This window comes from Numida meleagris, chromosome 12 (genome assembly GCF_002078875.1).
Source record: "Numida meleagris isolate 19003 breed g44 Domestic line chromosome 12, NumMel1.0, whole genome shotgun sequence".
NCBI classification, from domain to species: Eukaryota; Metazoa; Chordata; class Aves; order Galliformes; family Numididae; genus Numida; species Numida meleagris.
In genome coordinates, this window is record NC_034420.1 from 4,277,824 (window position 1) to 4,300,346 (window position 22,523).

General features: G+C 37.5%; 1 protein-coding gene across 17 annotated transcripts in view; it reads right to left on the reverse strand.

Moving 5' to 3' along the window:
• Positions 1–22,523, reverse strand: part of TENM2 (teneurin transmembrane protein 2) — a 616,658-nt gene that overhangs the window by 86,928 nt on the left and 507,207 nt on the right. For 15 of the 17 annotated variants that reach the window (XM_021410395.1, XM_021410388.1, XM_021410399.1 and 12 more), the window contains 2 exons: positions 14,976–15,171; positions 12,037–12,138 (listed from right to left, as the gene is read on the reverse strand). In XM_021410395.1, coding sequence (XP_021266070.1) covers positions 12,037–12,138; positions 14,976–15,171 — 298 coding nt within the window. Of the gene's footprint in view, positions 1–12,036; positions 12,139–14,975; positions 15,172–15,786; positions 16,140–21,552; positions 21,684–22,523 lie in introns of those variants that run through there. The other 2 variants (XM_021410404.1, XM_021410405.1) reach the window with 2 other exon arrangements.

The window sequence follows — 22,523 nt, forward strand, 5'->3', positions numbered from 1 at the left end:
ACCTGAAAACCAAAGGAATAGCAAACACCTGGATTTTAGAAAATCAGCCCAGTTGCTTAAGATATTAATTCTGGACAACCTGACTGAAAATGTTGCCTCTAGAATTTACATTAGTATTGTTTATAACAAAACAGTACTGAAACGTTAAAACCACCACATACATCTCTCACTACATGAAATGTCTGCCCATGAGATATCTCTAAAAATTAGGAGACATCAGATATGTGAGTATTTTCATTTGTACTTTAAAAATACAAGTTTTGTCTGACATCATCATCTTTCCTATTTTATCTTTAAACCTATTTTAATCAGCTAGGTGCACATTTCACTACTTGTCTGCAGGCCTACCAGATTTTGCTGGAGTTCACTTACAGATATGAGAATCTGAAATAACTCCTAAGACCACCTTGTGGTTTATGCTATTTCCAAGCCACTTTCCTGGTATGATGCTGTCCCACACCCATCAAGCTTTACTCAAATAAAATAATTCTGGCATGGGAGCTGGAATGAATCCTGCCCATCTGTTCTGTACGCCTCAAAAGCATTCAGGAAGAATGGTGCTGACTGGCCTACCTGCTCTTTCGAGATTGCTAGCTTCAGTCAGGCTGAAAAAGAACAGTGTCAATGAGCAAGACCTAGAATATCTTGCAGCTTGCTCTAGGGCAGGCACGTCCAATCCACAGCACTGGACAGCTGGTAACATGGCCCCACAACATTGTAAACGTTAACGCAATTATGTGATTTTTCGGAGTACTTTTCATGAGTTGATTGCATGGAGCTTGAGCACAGACTGCACAGGCTGTGACGGAACACTATTGAGGGGAGGGCACAGCGCAGCGCTGACCCCATCTCCTATGCCCACTGCACTGAGCGTGTGTGGGGCCGGGCTGAAACCCATGTGTTACACGTTACGTGTGCTTGTGCCGCTTGGCAAATAAAACACAGTGACTGCTGATAATAATATCTCGTCCTACCTATGTGTGTGCGTGCCTGTGAAGATATGTATTTTTTGTTATGAAGCAGACTTGGAAGATTTCTTTTTTAATTAAAACTCGGGCTTGTGTTATTTTGTAAAACAATTTAATAAGTTAACATGTTCACCGCAGAAGAAATATCCAGAATATTCATGCAGTGCTGACAAGTTTTGTAGTTTTCAATGTCTCAAAGAGTTTGCAAAAAGAATAAAATAATTTGTGATATATTTTTAATTAGTTTTGTGCTATGCATTTGATTAATGTTTCAGAAAAAACAAGGTCAAATATCCTGCTAGTTTTATGCTTGTGTTGTCCTTTTTTCTTTATGTTTTAATAAAAAATATAAAAAAATACAAGAAGCTTTGTTACTTATATACATGAACTATATTATGTATTTTATATGTGGCCCAAGACAATTCTTCTTCACTCAAGGTGGTCCAGGCAAGCCAAAAGGGTGGACACCCATGTCTGAGGACTTTCTGCTCTGCCAAGGAGAAGCTGCTTGGAAATCAGTTTGTAGAAATTCAACCAGGAGCAGAAGAATCAACTGTCACACAACAACTGTTACTGACACTATACCTACTTTATAAGTTGCTTCTCAAAATCGTTTACTTTGACCACAGAAAACACAAAATTTAGTTTATTTAACAGTATTATCCTCCGTGCTTGTAGACAGCAGGGCAGAATCAGGAAGAAATGTACAGCACTTCCTAGCAGTCATGCTCTGCAGTCCCTGCCTCAGTTGCCCAGATCTGAGCCTTACAAAGCTCCCTTATCTAGCTCTGTCAAACTGCACATTAGTAAGCAAGAGTGAGATTCACAGAAGAATTTCCAGAAGGACAAAAAACCCATCAGGTGTGTCAAATCTCTGACATTCAGAAACCATTTGGGGAAAGCAGCACACGCTGACTTAAGCACTAAAGTATGGATGCTTTAATTAATCCGGGGTGAATTTAATTGCTTTAGTTAAGTGGAAATCGGGTTAAAAATGATGCAGAGCATGCTGGGGTGTGTTAAAAACATGACATATGAGTTGGATGAATCGATAAATTAAAAGCGCACAGATGTTTTAATTAAACCCAGGAAAGTTAACGAAGATCACTAGAGACTTTTAAGCCTATGATTAATTCAATTCATTTAAAATACCTGTAGAGATATGGGGATGCCTCCATTTTGAGAGTTATAGAAGTTCGCAATCGATAAGTACTTAAAAGCTGTTCTACAAAAAAAAAAAAAGGCAGGATTTTTGTAGAAGTGATTGAAGAGCAATAACTGTACAATGAATATTTCCATTCTTCCGAACACTCAGCAAACTTCTGCCTTGATCAAAATTTATCAAAAATGTCATTGCTTTTCTCATTGCCTTTGGTGTGCAACCTTATATGCCAAAAAGTCAACACTTGGTGTACCTTCCTGTGTCACCCTATAAAGGATCCAGTGCCATTAGATATTTGCTTTGTTTGCAATTATTACAGAAATCTATGCAAGAAATATGAATGTTTCTTCCTACACTATTTAGCAAATCACGGATAATATGAACTTCTATGTGCCGAGTATCAATTTTCAGAATCACAGCATATTTTGATGTTATCTCTTTGGGATTGGTCACTTAATCCTTGCTTTAGGAATAGAGTCTTATAATAATGCAGACAACAATGCAGAGTAAAAATAAAAATTAACCAATTGTGAGATGTATTTGAACAAATTTAACAGTGCACTGAAAGGTCTGTAGTTCCATTACTACTAACATGAAGATGAGCTTGAAGATTAACTAGCCATCAACAAAGAGCTAAGTCTTAGTTCTCTAAAGATACTGAAGCCCTAAATGGTTGGAGAAGATCACTGTGTGTTCTCACTGCTAAAGCTAAACATAAAAAAAATTTCAAGTGGTATAAAGCAAACAGCAAATTGGAGAGAGAGAAAAAAGAGGACATTTCAGTTCACCTGAACACCTGAAATATCTGCAAGATGTGTCAGGCTTCAAACTGTCTTGTGGACTTTCTCTTGTCAGTACATTCTGAATCTGACACTTTGTCAACCTGCCTGTTCTGCCTCCGCTATTACTGAAGCTCTGCAACTATCACTACGCTAAAGAAAAAGACTGTAGTTCTCCATGCAGCACACGAAGATCATCTGCAAAATGGTAGATTAATTTTCAGCTATTCCTGTTAGGAACCTCCCTGTAAATATGGAACTTCCCTGTAAAGGCAGACTGATAGATTAGCATGGCTCTTCATATGCATACATGCATTCAATGAAATGGGAGTTGCCACGCACTGGTTCTGGTTTACTGCAGAGAGAACATGTCTGATCAGTTTGCCATATATTTTGTTCTGAAACAAAGAAAACAAAACAAAACAAAACAAAACAAAAAAACCTACCCTGCAATCTAATTTTTTTTTTCTTTGGGAACTAGTAACACCCTGCCTCAGATATGAGCAGTGAAGTTGACCCAACTACAAAAACAGACAGAGAGATAAAAGCTACTTTGTACCAAGAGATGGCAATAGCTGTTGAGCTAGGCTACTGTCATAGACAAGCACGTGGCTCTTCGTTTGTATGTGTGATAACTCTGACCCTGGAAAAACCAAGGAAGGAAAACTAGCTTAGATGTTTCAGTGGCTATTTTAGTGGAAAGAACCAGGGAGGAATCAAAGAGATGATGCTTTGAGCTCTCAAAAGGCAGCAAAGAGAACCAACACATACCAGAATTATGCTTCCAAATGGGTGCTGGGATTTGTAACAGAGAAACACTAACAACATGCATAAATCATTTTATACACATAGAAAAAGAAATGTAAAGTGAAACACTGAAGAAATTTTTCTTATGTTTTATGAAATTTGAAGTGAAAGAATTGATCCTATCCATACTTCTGTGGTAACAGTTTTGCTATGACTAAATAAATGTAGGACTGCACCTAAATAATGAGGTAAATAGCGTATTTAGAATCCAGACTGCTTTGGTTTCATTTGAGTTGCTACTATTTGCATTATAAAATTTACAAAAAAAACATTTTAATTGTAACATGATTAACTACATAGTTCCACATGGACTGCAGATAAATACTTGAGATTTTGTTGCATTTGAATTAGAAATATATTTGTTTTTTTGAGAAAGACAATGTGGATGACAACTACCTAAACTTCATTCACCTCACTGGGATAGGGTCTAAATATAGGAAGGAATCTATATTATAGGTTCAAATCTCGACACAATATAGATATGAAGGTACCTAGCAGTTAAGTATGCTGAAATCTGAAGCTGTGCCTCAGGGCCATGTCTGTTATTCAGGGACAGAAAAGTGCATAAGGTCTCTTAACAGCTGTATTTCTGTAATGTGATTTGCAAGTACTTGATCATAACTGCTTCAGTGACATTTACCATCATTGCAAGGACTCCAATTTGATGCCAACATGAGTGCAAAGACAAACTCTTAAAACTTAACAAAATAAAAAAAAATATCAGTACACATCCATAGAGACAAAGTGATCTAAAAACAAAAAGTAGATTGCAACACAATTAAATAACTAACCAAATAAACACAAAAACAAATTTACAAAGCATACATCATCACGAGCACAATTCAACTCAGCAGAGCACAGCTAGAGCAGAGAGATTCTTAGTCTCTCATGGAAGTAGCATAAGATTGCAAGAAGGATTTTTGGCTCGCCAGAAACTATAATGCACAATGGTTTGCATCCTACATGCATTCATATGCTTCTCCAACTCCTTGCTGTGCTGGGAATCTTTCGAAAATGTCTGTTTATTGGAACTGCATTGAAACAGAAAACATTTGTGCAAATAGATGTGCTGTTGCTGCACATGTATAAGAAGGGGAGAAAAATAAAATCAAGTAACTGACAATAGAGTAGGTTTTGAAAGCTGTGGTGAGAGATGAAAGCTAGAAACCTAGTTTTTAATAAACATGAAAATATTACTATAATGCTGCAGCAGGAAAATTCAGTAAGATTTTACTGTGTTTCCCTGCAATTTCAATTGTGGACACAAGCAATACAAACTTCCTTATCATACTAAGCCAACATACTTGGTTCCAGATTTCAGACCCTGGTTACAGTACTGCTTGGTGCCGTGTCTTTGGTCTCCAAATTTCTACAAGCTACACAATGAGCAATCCTATACAGCAGCACTAGCCCTCACTGGAATCAGTCACAGTTACTTCCACGCACACCTGTTTTTACTGATCATATTTTGTGCAGGAGTGGTGTTTGCAACCTCTCTGCTTCTAAACAACAGGAGTATTCCTATTTGGAATTATTTGGGATCAGCTCTTTTGCAGATAAAATTTTAATAACACTGAATTCAAGGCTAGATTCAGCAGTAAAGCTTTAAGAACAATGAAAACTTAATATTTTGCAAGGTGAAAATTGTGGTTTTTTAAAAATCTATTTTCTATAATTTTCATAAGCTAAAAGTAGCTCTTGAGTTCTATTTCAATGTTCTCTCACAAAAAATGCGAAGGGTACAAAGGAACAATTTCTATCCCTGTGCAGGGAGTACCTGAGTACTTCCATGTCACCAGGCTCTTTCTACACACCAAACACCTGCAATGTGCTATATGGGCACACGCATGTTCTTAAAGAGTAATGAAATGCTAGAGTGCTTAATGACTTGTGCTGTAACAGGAAGCAAACAAGACACCTGTATGCAGAATTCAGGTGTTCAGACATTCCAGTCAAATTTTTTTTTAATATCTAATCTTCAACAGAGTCTATGAGAATTGATGAGGAAAGCTGAAGACTAGAAACAATTGTTCCTGTATTTCTCTCCTTGTAGCATTACTGACTCCCCACCTCAAACCCCTTAGGAGTCATGACCACTAACAATCAGACAGAACTCAGCCTGGAACCCCTTCCCTTCTTGGCTCCTGTTTAAATTGCCAATTAGAAAGTATCAGAGCGGCGGATTTTGAGCTACAATACCATTTCATGGAGGAGAGCTAGCAGCTGATAGATAGCAATGACTGTCACTCATTGTCAAAATAGGTTATACGTCCAGTGATTTATTCTGTAATTATTTTAGGCACAGTTAACAGCACAGAACTCTTTTCAGAGTGTATTGCAGCTATGTAAAACTGCAAAATCTGAGGGCATACAGGACAAGCACTGCCCTGTACACAGAACTCCTTGGAAGCCAACCAAGAACATAATCAGTTTGCCAGAAATGAAAAATGTCTCCTAATAAAGTATGAGACTGCGAAAAGGAGATGGAAATTTATAACAAAGGTATTTTAAGGTACTGAATCAAAAGAGATGGGAACTGCTGGAGAGGGACACTGCCAAGACAGACTTGTCTGAGCATCAGAATGACACCTCCATCCCGGAGCGAGAGATGGGGGCAGGCAGGGCTGTGCAGCAGTGGCACGCGCATCAATTGGCGCACACACACAAACACACAGCAAAATCAAAACTAATCCCGCCCAGAAAGAGATGCTGAAAAAGACACTGGACATGCTGGATTTTGTCAGCTGCGAGAAAGGGGGAGAGGTGTGTGTGGGTGACAAGTCACGACAGCAGTATTTCTAAAGAAAAGCACACCATTTTTTTTTATTGCTCATATAGCGTTAGTGATGAGACATGCTATGACTACGAACACATGAAGTGCTTGCCAATAATGTTATTGCTCTGATTTCTATTTTCTGTCTAACCAACTAGTTCCCAGCCCTCCCGTGTTCTCTCTCTGTTGCTGTGGACAAAGCCATTGCTCTGCCTGTCATTCCAGTCACTCATCTGGATGGTTTTTGTGACTCACCCATTCCCTCGCCTCACACTCAAACTCTGTCCAAGTCTTACAGTTTTGTTCTGCATTGCACCTGTTGTAAGAATTTTTGTGTTAGCTTTTAGCAAACCAAAATCTTCTTCTACAGCACAGATAAATTCAGCCTTCTCTACTCACGTCTGTGTATTACACTGCTGCTCCGTGCTCTCTCCTACGCTTCATCTCCTTAGGAGGTACCATTTTCCCTGCATTACCAACAGGGTGTCTATTTGCTGTTATTCCTCTTGAAATTGCCTTTTAACCAGTATTCCCAAAAAGTAACAACAGTTATACTGCTAGTATTTTATAACACTGCCTATCATATTTTTTTCCCTTATATTTGCAACATACACCACTTGGCTCCCATTTATTCCCTTTTAACTCACACTGACATGCTAAGTTCTTGGAGGTAGGCACTGCTTTCATTTATTCAGTTTGCTTGTATAGCACTAACCACAATAGATTAGTCTGAGCAAGTAGAAGTGCTCATGACAATCTCTGTACAATCTCCTCTTTTAAACTGCATTATGACATTCTCCTCATATTACTGTTCCTCTTTTCTCTGCTGAACCAAACTGTTTTGGGGTACCATCAGGTTTAACCTATTTTCTTACCTATAATCTTTTATTCCCTAAGTTTGCTGCTATTCACTGGAATAATACAAACATACTCACCCAGTTTGACTGTGCCCTGGAAGACCCACAGTGCTCCCTGACCACGGGTCTCACGTTCTCTGTCAGGCTACACAGTATGTGCAGGGCAGGCAAAGGAGAAAGGCTATTCAGTACCAGCTCTCATCTTTCCCTTCCAAGCCCAGTGGTCCTCTGTCTGCTTTTGCTATTTTCAGTTCCTAGAATTTCTAGCCAAGCTATGAAGGCAAATTGTGTTTTCAATACTCAACACAGAGAAGAGACACTAATTGCTATGCATTAGCAGCATGTGCAGGACAGCATTCATTCACGTTGGCCACGTGTTCTACAGCAATGAATTGAGTACGAAATTATTCAGAAATGCGCACTCTGAAATTCATTATTTCCCCACTGTGATCACTCCCATAACCTCTTATGCCACTGGACTTTCATTCTGGACATGGCATCAAGAATAGCTTTGAGTAGAGCATTCAATATTCAAAAAACCTTTCCTTTATGCACTTAAAAGATTTTATTGCACAAGCAATATGGCTCTGAATAACCTCAGAGCAAGAAGAGTCCCCAGTAACTGAAATTTGAAAGAGAAACAGTTTTTCAATACCAGCTAAGAGGAAGCAAGCATTGCTTTTTCTAGCAATTATACCTTACTTACCTAATAACTGAGGACTTTGAATATTTTTTATACACAAGTTAACAGTACACACATAACAAAGAAAATAGCAGTGGTAGGAATTCGTATCATGGTTTGGGCAATCATCAGAAACAGCAAACTCATTACACTAAATTTTAAAAAAAGATAGACTACACTTTACAGCTTAGCAACTATTTCAAACTAAATAGATGTCGCAAAAGAAATAAAAAGAAAATTTAAAAACCTACCCTTCTTTTTATACTTATTAAAGTGGCGCCGTCCTTTGCCAGTAAGCCAAAAACAAACAGAATGAAAATAAAATAATGAAAAACCCACACAAGGAGAACAGGAAAAGAAACTGAGTATAACATAAATCTAAGTCATTAGAGTTCTTAAAATCAGATTAAAGAGTCAGCTGATCAAACATGGTTTAAAAAATCCAAAAGCCTTCACTCTATTTAGATTAAAATGTTAAACATGTTTCTTATTGCATTGCATAACCAACTAACAGTATCTACTAAATGGCAACTTCATGGCAGCTGACAAGCTTCTCAAATCATTTTTGTTCCTGTTTACAAATCACACACCATCTCTTAACATAGTGTGCTTACTGTGTTAATGTAGGAATCCCATGTGATGGTACTTGTTTCACCTTTCCAGTTTAGATAGATTTGCTTATGATACAAATGCTAGAATTATTTTAAAATACACAATCAAAAGTGTCTCTGAGCACATTTGCAAAACTGTACGTGACTGTGTCTTTGGAAATATTTTGGTTAAAGGAATGGAAGAGTTGTATGATCTCCAGAATATTGTGAGATGAAATGAAATTACAGCCACTTCACTTCTGTGACACTGAGCTCTACAAATGGTGAAAAGCAGGACACAATGAAGGATGCCGGCTTGCAGATTTACCGCAGGACTGGGCAGTTACAAGACCAAACTATTACCAGACATGAAGAGAGGGAACACCAAGTAAGGAGGACATCTTTGATACACTTGGGTGGGCATGTCATGGAAATTACAGAAAAACAGAAATGAATATAAAAAAGTGACAACATACCACACCAACAATAGCCGCAAGTCTGATTCTTTAATTAATCTTTGGCCATAGCATCCCTTTTTATCAATGACTTCTTCAATCATTTATGCACAAGAGGTTACCCAGAGTGCAGTTCAATTTACAGCAAATCTTCCACTGGCTTTAGCCACGCACAATTTCTAGATCAGGATACATCTCTATCCTCTGAATTATCTTTTGATTATGAGACTTTCCTTTTCTTTAAATGTCATATTTTAACCATATGAGATTAAAATATATCACCTTTCCAGTGTGTTAGATGAAATTCTTAATCAGGCTAAACTCTACATGATTACAAAGGGAATCTTGTCTGAGCAAGGCTGAAGTGAATCTGTTGAGACTGGCTACCTGAGAATAAATTACTTCCACAGATAAGGTTGAGAATTAAAGCCCCAAGTATTTGGCAGGAGTGTTTGGCAGAGTGAAATTTATTCTACTTCAATCAAGGCATGGAAGGGTATTTCAACCTGTGCACTGGGCCGAAAGTTCAGCTCTTTCTAATCATTTTTGTGGTACTTTGCTGGAGCTATTAGGTCTAAAGTCAGATCTGTGCTCTCTCTCTTCTATTCCCTCCAATTTACTCCTTTAGGTCTACACGGATCAGGTAAACTAACGCAGAGAGTAACGGTTTGCAAAGAGCACTGTTTGCAAAGCATGCAGATGATTCCCCTCAAGATTCACTGCCTTTGATATCCTCAAAATCACCCCTGCAAACAGTGATTACCTCGTAGAAAGGATCACATTTCACATCTCCCAAGCTCGGGTTTTGCCCCGTGTGAAGCTCTCAGGCTGCTGTGCTATGGCATGAAGCAAGCTCTATCAGCTAGTTAAGGAGCTTGTTCACCTTTTCTCCACATTTCCCTATTTGGTTCTTGTCTCATCTTAGAGAGGGCAACTGAGATATAAAAAGATGTGTTGCCAGGAATATAGTAAAAAAAGAAAATCAGATGGAAAGAAAAATAATTATCTTTCCATAAGTTCTACTGCTTAAACATAAATGTAACATTACAGTAAATACATAGCAAATGTATTCAAACATTTCATATGCTGCAGTAGGTTTAATTTCTATCCACTTTTAATGTGCTTTCTATTCACTCCCGATTTCGATTTCTATCTCCTGAAACTGCTCTCACGTATAATCAGCATTCAAGCAAGCTAAAAAACCTGTGGACACAAGTACAGATCTGACACTGGTGAGGCATACAGCCCTTACACACTTACTCAGCCTCACACCCCTGGGTATGTTGTACGGTGTGTAGATGAGCAGTTATGTGCTTGCATATATACATGAGAATTCTGACAATACATCCATTCTGTCATGTTATGGAGTTTTTGTAGGCTTCTTTATTCTTTAGAAATACCACGATGTCTGATAAGGAAACAGTAAGAGAGGTGAAAGAAGCTTCCACAAAACCTGCTTCTGAGGAGAAAGAGACAATGCAATGGACACAGCAGGAACCAGAGAGAAAATTCGGAGGGGTTGCAGAAACCTGACAGATAGTTTGACAAGTACCCTATGAAAAGATACTCATCTGATGTAGCCTGAATAGACTATTTTCTAGCACAGACATAGAATACAGCGTTACACAGAGATTTGGTACACAAAGCTGGAACTCTCCACAACTTACAATGCAAATGAATTGATTAAAGGGCCATGTACGTGTCGGGAGTGGCAGTGAAGCACACAGTCGCTACTTGCATACTTTCACAGGTTAACACCACAGAAATGCATATAGGTGTCAGTGTGTATTTAGAGCACACGTTTTCACATCATTTATTTTGTAATATACAGATGTCTCCTCTATGTATTTGCCAAGGGTCTTAATTTCTCAGGTAATCCAACTGCATGCACATTTTAAGCACTCTTTAAAATGAGTCGGGCTAGCACTAAGATATCATTAACTTCCCAAGACCCTTGGAGTGGTCTTTTTTTTTTTTTTTTTTTCTTTTTTTCACCTAATGGGACACTTCTAGGAGGCAAATACAGAGACACAAAATAGAAGTTACTCCCTCCAATATGGCTATAACAGCTATTAAAGGAGTATTTCATAAACAGGCACAAGTATGCCAGGTGCCACCCTACTGCATCAGTGGAAGAGGTGGGGCTGCAATGAACTATCCTCACCACTGCACCACGATCTAAGCAAAACCAAGCAATTTTATAATGCTATTCAAGGCATTTCAACAGCTTTTGAATCCTGCACTTTCCACCTTTTAACACTAAGAACACTGTTCCTGCGGAAAACAATTGTAAACACATGATACTTACAGTGGGCCTGAAGCTACATAAACTAAGGAAGCAAACTTATGTTATGACTGTGCTCAGGAACATCACAGAATTCAACCAACCCACTGATTTTAGACAACATATGCACTAATAGCTTTATAAACTAGAGGCCTTCCTTTATGAATTTTTCCCCTTCAGCAGCTATTCCAAACTCTCACAACTTGAGAAAAGGCTTATTTTAAGGTTTTGCCAAGTTCTTCTAGCTTCCTAAAAAGAAAAGGTGAACTTCCTTTGATAAAGAGCAATTGCATATGCAAGAAAGCAACTACGAACTAGAAGCATGGCTCATCCAAACCAGAATATACATTACATTCTATTAATGAAGATAATCAGTCTTTTGTTGCAGACAAACTAATGATTATCAGAAAGCATTGCTAAGAATTTGTCCAATTGTACAGACAATAAAAAATTTTCCACCATTTCTGCATACTGCTTTTGAGAAAAAAGTTGTAGCTATGCAAGCACCTCAGCAGAGTGGCAATACTTCCATCTGATCACATTTAACTAAGAGAACTAACAAAAAAATGCATATCGATCTACTTGAATCTGGCTTGGATCCATGCTAACTAGCAGGCACCGTAGATCCATATATCCCAAACACACACTGTGTTCATTTGTAAACACAGGGAAATGATACCTTTAGCACAATCTGCTCCATGAAATCCGGGAAAACAGTGGCAGACACCAGAAACACACTCGCCATTGCCATGACAATTACGTGGGCAGTCTTGCACTGAATCTGAAATACAAACATCACAGGCACATTAATTGGTTCCTATTTCATCTGGAAATTATTTGCGTAGTTTTTCTTAACTTTATTTTGTCTTCAGTACTTAGGAGAACACTAAGCGGACAGCTCGAGAACACTAACTAATAATATGAACAGCACAAATTTCAGGGGAAGCAGAAAGTTACCAAGATTCATGGCAGCATGAGGAAGTGTAGAGAACTACCAATAGGCTAAAGGTGACAAGTCTTTGAGCAGCGCCAGCACTCAAATACACTGCTAGCACTCAAGTCCTTTGCTCAAACAGGTAGCCAAAACTGCTTCTTACGATCTTTATAGTTATATTTGAATTCATATTATATACAAAACATAATACTTCAGCAGGAAAATTGACAATCTCCCTCTTGCAATTTGAGTTTGATCTTGCACAACCGCTGTTCCATGTGGAACTGATTATCCCAAGGAGTCTATCTTCTTTTCTTTCTACAGACACTTAAAGCTTCGTTAAGAAAGCTGACAGAAATGTCTGCTGCACCTGACAGAGAACAGCTCTTTTGCTCCAACAAACATTATCCTAAAAAAAGCCTGAAAAAGGTGCAAGTAGCAACGCAAGCGGATGACAAAGAGGTCTGCAAAGCCAGAGGGCAAGGTTTAACACCAGGTTTAAGTAACTGAAGTGCTGATGATTTCAATAATCTGTGAACCATAAGCACACCAGCCTGATGATAAATTTTCAGCTGCATTAAGCTGTATGTTTTCCACAATTTCTGTTATTATTTGTATGACATATATATTGCTTTGCACAATATAAAGTGGATATTAAATACCAATTTTGAAATTAATGCTTAAAATTATTTTCAATTGAAAGCTGTTGGATTTCAGAGGAATATGTTTTCAACACTGAATTGTTGGAACAAAAATATAATTGGAATGTTACTCTTCACTATAACTCCCTGTTGTTGTGAGTTGTATGGTCCCAAATTAAATGTCAGTCCCAGACACCAAACAAAGAACAGCTGCAGGACACAGAAAATAAATTTTGGATTTGGAACTATTAGTACCATACAGAATACTCTTCTGCCCAGCTAAACCAAAAAGAGGAAAAGGAGTCAAGCGCAGCTCTACATCTAATATCACAGTTGCAGGACACTAAGTAAATAATAGCAATAAAAATAAATAAATAATAATAACAAAAAGAAGCAAAATCTCAGAAAGATGTCTTTAGTTTGGCCTTTTAAAATAATTCACGTGAGCAATGGAAAGAAGAACTGCAATGTGTAATGTTCAAAAATATAAATTTGTCTCATGAAGCTGTTTGTCTATAGATTTATTCATTGTTCTGCTTCATGGCACACAAAAGCATTTTGTATGTATTCAAAATCATGGCAAATTTACTATTGCCTGAGAGTTAACATCATTTCGGTTATTTTTTTTCTTCTCACATCAGAGAAACTTTCATCTCTCTCAGATCTTTTGATTAGGAATTGTCTGATACTGGGTGTGCGTAGAATAACCTGTGAACTGGATAAAACACTGTATTTTTCTCTATATTTCAGTCCAATCACTATTATTGCAGTATCATATAGTCTACCTGACTATTAGACCTTTGATGCTCTTGAAAGCTGTAGCCTAGACTAGCCAGCCCTTTTAAGGACAGCTTATCATAGCTGAAGAGTTTCTAAGAAGCCACAGTAGCAGCATACCAAGATATAAGCACAATTGTTTTTGGAGAAGCAGAAAATGTCTTCTATGGGCAAATACACAAATACATATAACATTATGCATAGCACCTAGTAATTCTTTCAAAACTACATATAGACTATGGAAACAAAAATGTTTTCTCATCTTAACCAAGGTTAACAGAAACAATTGTATTCCTATTTAACACCACAGATATTGGCTATCCTCCTCCACCCTTTGGGACTTCAGCAAAGAAACTGAATTTCATAATAATGTAAAAGGAAAAAGAAGTTTCATATCATCAATCACACAAGGCTGGAAAAGACCTCCAATTATTTTTCATCAGGCTCACACAGTTCAACTTCTTTCAATTTCTCTTTCTCAAAACTAATAGAAATTACAGATTTATGCAATATAGTGCCACTTAGCACTTCACCAGCCAGGATGGAATAGCATGTAGACTCTCTCAGTTTTTGAAGCTACTGTGATGAGACATTAAAAGCTCATGAACTGCTTCAAAGTTTAACAAATCTTCTGACAAAGCTTGGAGAACTTATGCTCAGTTTGGCTTTCAACTAAATGGAGCCCTGTTCTTGTAACAAAGCTGGAAGCTTCTCAGGTCGTAGGTTGGATGCTCTTCTGCTCTTTATTCCCTCATGCTGAGATGACCCACCCTAGGTGAGCAGCAAGCTGAAATACAGCATATACCTAATTAACAGACTAAATTAATCTCTGAGGTGACTGCAAACAGACTCATTCTCAGTTGTCAGTTTCTTGTACCATCTTTCTGCAAAGATTAAACAGTTCTCCTGTTGGATGCAGTGTCTTGTTGGATATTGGTTTACAAAGAAAAGTCTTTGGAGAAGCAAACAGGTATGAAAAACGACTGTGATAAGGGAGAGGAATGCTTCAACTCACACTGAACTTCTCCAACTGTTTTGTTTCTCAGAACTAACCTCAAGAACTACAGGAATGCAAAAATCTTAAGTGAGAAATAATGAAATAAAAATCAAAACCCAATTGAAGCCATTTGAGATTAGTGTTAAGAAAAAAAGCACAGCATAAGGATAAAAAGGTTGATTACTAAAGACAACAAGAGAGCATTATGTCTTTAAGTATGGGAAAGTATCAATAAAGAGAAGAAATGCTCAGCTTGAGGAAATACCTACCTAAAATAACTGTACTGAAGGAGACCACTTCTTTGTCCTTGCCATCATTGTAAAATGCCAGGTGCCACAAACCCACATCCAAGTACTGAACAAACACAGCCTCATTCTGAACAAGAGTCTGAATACTTCGCCGTTCCCGTGGGGATTCCACCACACTCCATTTCTCTTTCCCATCCAAGCGTTCCATGAAATCATACTGCAGAGTAGGAAGAAGAAAAAGAAAAGAAAACAAAAAAAGAAAACAAAAAAACAAAACCCCAAACAAACAGACCAGAATACAGAATGACATCTCATCTCAAAATCTCACACAGTCTTGTATTAAAAACGTCACAAAATGGTATTTCTGGAAGGTACGTTAATATGAAGCTAGTATCTACTGGGTTCCCACTGAACACATAGATTTCGTGACTGCTTTCTTAAAAATTGACACAGAGTTATGCATCTTTTCTCTGCACAGGTGATTAAAAATGTACAAGCAGTATTTTTTGACTGATGGAGTTTTGAGAAGGAAGTTAAAATCAATGCTTTGACCCATCACAAAATTCTAGGTTCCTACAGAGCTTTCAAAGCTGGAAAACTTTAACCTATAAGAGAGACACTCTTTCCTAAGGGATCACCTGCCATAATTTATTGTTGCAAGAAGTACAGATATCTCAGATATACATTCAGATATATAATTGAATGGACAACCCTAGAATGCAAAAACAAACAGGAAAACACAAACAAGAAATGTGTCTGTATAACGTAATGTAAGTTAGTACCCAATAAATATACACTGTAAAAGTTTGACATCACAGAGCAGTTTGCTTACCTGAGTTTGTATGCAGAACAATCAGGGGTAAGTAGGATACAAAAACCAGAGGGAGCATGGAAAAGGAATAACACAAATCAGGTGGCTGAAGGAATTGAACTTCTATTAAGGAAAACTGAGAATTTCTGTTTGGATGCTTTGGAATATTACATTAATCTTTGGAAAACAGATCAAGCAGAGCAAGTGATTATTTAGAGTATAAGAGGGATGGCACCATTAACGGTATGGAACTAAAAAAAGAAAGAAAGAAATTTAAGATGAATGTCAGATAAGCTTCCCATCTATTAAGCTCGGTAATAGCCTCCCAGTGGAGATGCCACTGCATCACACAATTAAACAAAGACTAGAAGAAATATTGGTTAATCTACAATAGGGAATAACTCTGCATAGCAAAGCAGCTGTACCAGAAGTCCTAACAGTCTTTTTTTTTTTTTTTTTTCTTCTGTCTTTAACTTCTGTGATTCTGGAGCTCTGAAGCTGATGCTATGCTCAACTTACCAGCTCTCATGGCCCCTATCTCAGGGAAGTCCTTAAGAAACAAGAAAAAAATATCTCATCTTTTGGTATCTGTATAACAAGTCCCCTATGAAAATACATCTTGTTTTGGACACATTTATCTATCTACGAGTAGATAGAGACAGACATGTCTAAAGAAAGAGATATGTTCGATAAAATACACTAAAGGTACATGCTTGCTGGCCAGTAGTTTCACTGCACTTCCTTCTGTTATCTCTAGCACGTACAGCCTGCGCTTGTGGCAGTTCTAAGAAACCATACGCATTCATTCCATTTCATTTTAAAAAGAAAACTGTCATCCTCCATCCAAAAAAGATCCATAAGGGCTGTCTTGCACATCGAACTGTGCTCCTTAACATTGAGTTCTAGCAAATAATGCACAATATGCAATAAAATAACGAAGATTATCCCTTCTTGTAGAAGAGACAGAAAGTTGGACTGATTTAATGAGTTAGTGACGTATTTCACATCTATTTCAAACAGTGATATAAAAGGTGACCTTTCTGCTTGAAATTTTGTAGCGGTTATAATAGCAGCAATACAGCACTCAACACACCTAGCATTACAACAAAGGCAAAAGTATGCAGGTACTATTACCTTCTTTTTAAATATATGAAACCATGACATAAGTATCAGCCACAAAGGAAATCCATGACAGCACAGGAATCTGAGCCCATATCTACCAATGTTGAAGGCTACAGTCACAGTAAGTGCATTAGTCACTCTTCCCAATGCTTTTACTCATGGGAAAGAATAAGAGACATGAAATAAAAAATTTCACCAAACTGTTAAAATTTAATTGCCATTTATTGAGCCTTTTTTCACACAGGATATTCGCTGAAGAAGATAAATCAGGAAAATTAATGCATTTAAGCCAATGCACACCAGAGATTTAGAGAATTCTGGCATGTCAGTAACTCTCAGAGCATCAGAGGTGCCAAACACACAAGTATCTATCTCTTAAATCAATGACATTTGGAAATATTACTAAAACCTACTGTCTAACAGTCAGAGGTTAAGGACAGACTCATCACCTCTTTGGGAAATGTTATTACTTGGGCAACATCTTGGGAAAAAGAAATCTTGTTCTTCAGAACAATCGCTCACAAAGGGTCAGCTAGGGAAGTAGCAATAAAAGCTGACATTTCTCACTGGCAACATGCTGTTCATCTCTGCTTATGCTGGCAGGTTCCTCTGCCTCCCCTCTGTTTGATGCTGATTCTACCTCATATAGCAGAGAAGGCTCAGCAGTTGGCAAGATCGAAGGGGAATAGTACTCAGGCTGAAACTGCCTGAAGTAGTTTTAGCTGCAGAATCTCTTTTCACAATGACAGGTGTGACCTAGCGAGAGCAGGTCTCTTGGCATGGCTCCCCATAAGGCTATAATTTTAACTACACACTGTGGAGACTCTTTAATTAAACCGTGAAGAACTATTTCATGCTCAGGCAAAAGTGTAATGACTAAACATCAATAAGTTTATGACTTGTGAAGTACCACCGCAAATTGATGTAGAATATAACAATAAATGTTTATCCCTTTCTGGATTCCTCAGTACTGTGGGAAAAAGAAGGAAGATAACGTTTCTGCTGCCGCTGCCCTGGGTGTACAATCTTAATGGAGGTACTGGGTATATGAACCCCAAAATCTAAAATCCCTGACCAAAAGGTCACTGAGAAGGTCATAACCAGATATGATTTCTTCCTATGGTTGGCTGGATCATCATTTTGTTTCTTGCTGCCCTGTTGATTTTCTGATTTAGTCCACTATCATGATTAATTACCATTATTTAATGCTGTTCCAAAAATACCACTTTTGCTCTAAAGCTACCCATTGGCAAATATGAGCAGTTTAGAAGACACATCTAGGAAACAAAAAGAAACACCTACATGATCACTAAGAAGCCACTGTGTAATTTTTTAATTTTAACAAAGACAAATGCTAAGGCAAACTAAATCGCATGTACTAGGGAATGGATCTAGTCAAATATCAAACTGATCTCTGAAGCAATTTTTAAGTTTCACTAATTTTTTTTAACGATCCTTTATATTTTGTGGTTTCATACAGAAAGTCACACAAAAACAACTAAAATCTGCCCAGAAACAAAACGCACCAGAAATCACAAATGACAACATCTTTGCAGTTCAGTTTTGCAGGGGAGAGTAGCTGCTATGAATAAAGTTCCCTATAAAGAAAGCTACTTCTTCAAACAAATTCCAAATTCACGTTTTCCATTACTGTTTATTTATTTTACTGCACAGCATACCAAAACCCTACTGCTGCATGCTTTTATTTACAAACCTAAATCTCACGCTAAGTTCTTTCTGGGCAATTCGTTTTTATAATTTCTTCCTTCAGTGCTTCTATCTTCCTCTGATGCATTTTATTCACAGTCTAATAAGGTCTTTCTTTTTCCAGTAGCCATGAGGAGTCAGAAAAACAGTTTGGGCATACTGCATATACGACAGTGACTACATTGCACAATGTCATCCACAATGCCATCCATATAGTTCTGCTGAGAACAGCTGCATACAGGAAGAGAACTGGTTGTGAGAGCATCAAGAAGCAAACAGCTCTCAGGCACTGGAACAGAGTCTGCATGGTCTTTTTTCTTAGATTTGAAGCTTCTTGCATGCTACCACAAAATCATTAAGAGTCTTTGTAAATACGAACTGAAAAGAAAGAGCTATTAGAGCCCTTGTCTTAATAATGGATGTATCTTCAGATGGAAGAAAAAAAAAAAGAGAAATGAAAAGGGAGAAAAAGAAAGCATATCTGGCATTGTGGCTAGCATTCATCTTATGCTTAAGCCCTGTAAGAGCTACAAAGCCAGTAATAAAACAAATGTCAGGGAAACTTGTTTGCAAAGTGCTTTAAAATTAGTTCTTTATCAAAACCAGTTGGTAATTATTCATTAAAATACACCCATGAAACACCTGACCCACACTGCCAACAGCCAAGGAACTTTTTCCAGCATTTAAACATTCATCTTGAGTGTGACACAACACAATGGGTACAATGCAGTATTCACTACAACAGCACAGTCACCACCACAGAGCTCTGAAATGACCAGATCACTTTTTAACTATAGTGGCTGAAAAACAGGGTAACACTGAAGCTCCTCAGCTATTCTCATTGTTTCAAATAAAGACAGTTCTAAGTAAAAATGGCTTCCCTTTTGATATAAAAATTTTATAAATAGAAAACACTGCTGCAAATGGAGGCAAAACAACTCCATGCATTGCCTTCTCCAGACATTGTAGGGATGTTTCTATATGGTTGCTTTATTTCATGCATCATTTGGTATATTTTAACAACGTGTAGTAACATAATTGCTGTAATCTCTGCAGGATCACTTCATGCACTGTTTGACATTTACAGTTCATTTTCCATACATTATCAATTTTATTAATATGACTATCTTCTATGATCCTTCAAGCCTGTACTGAACATTTTTTTCTAATTCTGTGCAGTACTGCATAGATTGGAAGAATTTTCTTTGAAAGCAATGCATTTCTTTTCTAGTCTGCTTGCCACTCAAAATATTTTCTCTCTCCTCTAGAGCTCCATTCCCCATGCACATGGCACACAAGGCCGCTTCTAGAGAAGTTTACAGCTACATCAGTTTGACTGACTGAACTACGCATCTGGAATATCTGCTAAACACTACTACTGAGAAGGTTAAATCTCAGCAGGGCTCACAGACGGGAACTGCATCTTGTTGTCTGAGGTTAATCATGTACCTAATTTGCTGATTATTGACTTGTTCCCACAAAGGATTTTGCTAGGCTTGACATATCAGCACTGATCAGTGATGAACTGTCAAGTGCTTTACACTTCATGTCCCTAACCTGTAGAAACAAGGATTTCAAATTTCAATTTTAGAATATTGTCTGGTGTCAACTTCAGACTATTTTCACTAACACAAAACCATTCTGCTTCTTTCTGTCAGAACAAGTCTTCTTTTCACCAACTCCAGTGTGTAACAGCTTGCTTTTCTTTCTCCTGGAAGCAGTTTGGGTGGATTTTGATATAGCAATCTTCTGCTGTATTGCCCCACTGAAAGGCACCAAGAACTTGCACAAGTACTAGATTTCATTATGCAGTTATGGAAGAAGGCTGGAACTGCCTCCACTAACTAAAGATTGGAAAAGAGGTTCTCTGAGGAGGATTCAAGCTAAATTGGAAACACAGATGATATTTCTCATTATTTAATTTATCAGAAAGGTTATGAAATTTATATCCAGTGCTCAAAAGATTTAGTGAAGGAACGAAGGGGAACTCTGCTTGATCCCAGCTTCTCAGACAAGAACATTTTAATGAAACCTAGAACAAATATAGCCGAACACAGTGCAATGGAAATTAAAGTTCATCTTGAATTAAAAGCAATATTTATTTTGTACTACCATTTACTTTTCTTCTAAGAAATACAGGCATACTTCCATGATGTGATAGTCAATTAAAATTAAATTGTAATTACAGAAAATCTTGATGGTCATTTTGGAGCTTTGGTTGCCCTAAGCCATTTTCACTTCATGATTTATGCTTTTGTTTTCACCATCTAAATTGCTGGGTTATTTTCCATGGTGGAATGATATGGGGAGAGAGCACCAAAATTCAGAATTAATGAGACATGCTCAATGAATTACGTCATTGCCTTACTGGTGCAGCTTATGATCCATGGACATAATCTTGCCCCTGAGACAACACATTGAAACACAAGTGCCAAAAAATCAAAACATTCTTGAGAAAGGTCCCAGCCATGGATCATATTCTCTGTGAATATCTTCCATGATGGATGTATGTCTGAAAATGGCTGAAAATTATTCAACATTATATATAAATTTTCCCAACCTATCTCAACTTTGTACCAAACCTCAGGATGTCATATACTAGCCCCTGTCTGTATGGGAAACAAACCACTTACCCTTCTCCTAGATTTGCAGTCTGCTGGTCTTTATTTCTTACCAGTCAGACATATCTGGATATCACATATACAAACACTTGGTACCTCAGAGAAAAATTCATAACAGCATACAAGAAGTCAATGGAGTTTGGATAATCATAAAGCTGCTTGCTCCCCAGTTCTTAAAAGTAGAGCTTGTAAAGCCATGTAAACCTTTTCTCTCATTTCTATCCAAATTAGCTCAAAAATTTTGGATTTCAGTGCAGACTTTAGGCAAGAATAACAGCCAAGGAATAAGAGCCAATGCAGACTAGTGCCAGAGTAAGCAGATCCCAAATTCATTTACCATAGGTGTAGTTTTCCACAGAATATTCATTGGTTTACTCCTTCTATCATGACTTTGTGCATGCAGATGGATGCTGTTCTCTCAGGGCTGATATCTCCTTGCAAGCAATATGAAAACACTTCCTTTGTACGACAACGCAATTATGTCGAAGCCTCTCTGCATTTGGCTTAATCACTTATGTAACCGCAGTCTGCTTCGCCAAATGAAAACATACTATCAGTTCTTGCAAATCTGGGCAAGGTATCTACGCATGTTGAAAAGGCTTTCCCCCAAAGTTCTAAATTTCATCTTTGGAAATCATAAACTAAATCAAGCATTTAAGTTTAGCTGGTGATTTTTTAATGAAGAATTGATTTTCAGCAGCAAGGATATGCATGAAGTAAAGGTTCCTTTCCAAAAGCTGGTTCCTATTTCTCCTTCCCTTGTTCTCTAAAGAATGGAAGATCTTTCCTTTTGTATGTGTAACTGCAAAATATTATTTCTCATTACTTTTCTAAGTAATCTTCTTCTAATCTAAGTAAATGAAAATCTTTCTATTCACACCAATGACATTAAATATATTTTTTCCTCTCAATAAAATAAAGGATATCTCTTTATAATTACAGCAAAAGAAATCTAAACACCATTTCACAGCTTAGAGGAAAAAGATATATAAATTTGGTCCCACTAACTTTAAGACTATCTTTACCTACAGCCCTTATGTACTACAAAGTCAATGCAAAAAAAGCAGTAGTGCGGAATTTTCATCTTTGTAGTCAGTTAGAAATTAAGAACTGGGATTCCAAGCTGCAAGACTTGCCCAATGTCTGAGCACAATATTGAGCCTAAATAGCACCTTTGATGGAAAAACAGTAAAATTAAAGCTTTCCAGACACGTCCACTGTATTCTGTCCTCTAATATGGTTGGGTAGCAGCGATGCCTAAGCCTTTTGCATGCTCAGCAATGCCTTAAAAATCCTGTGGAGTTTGAA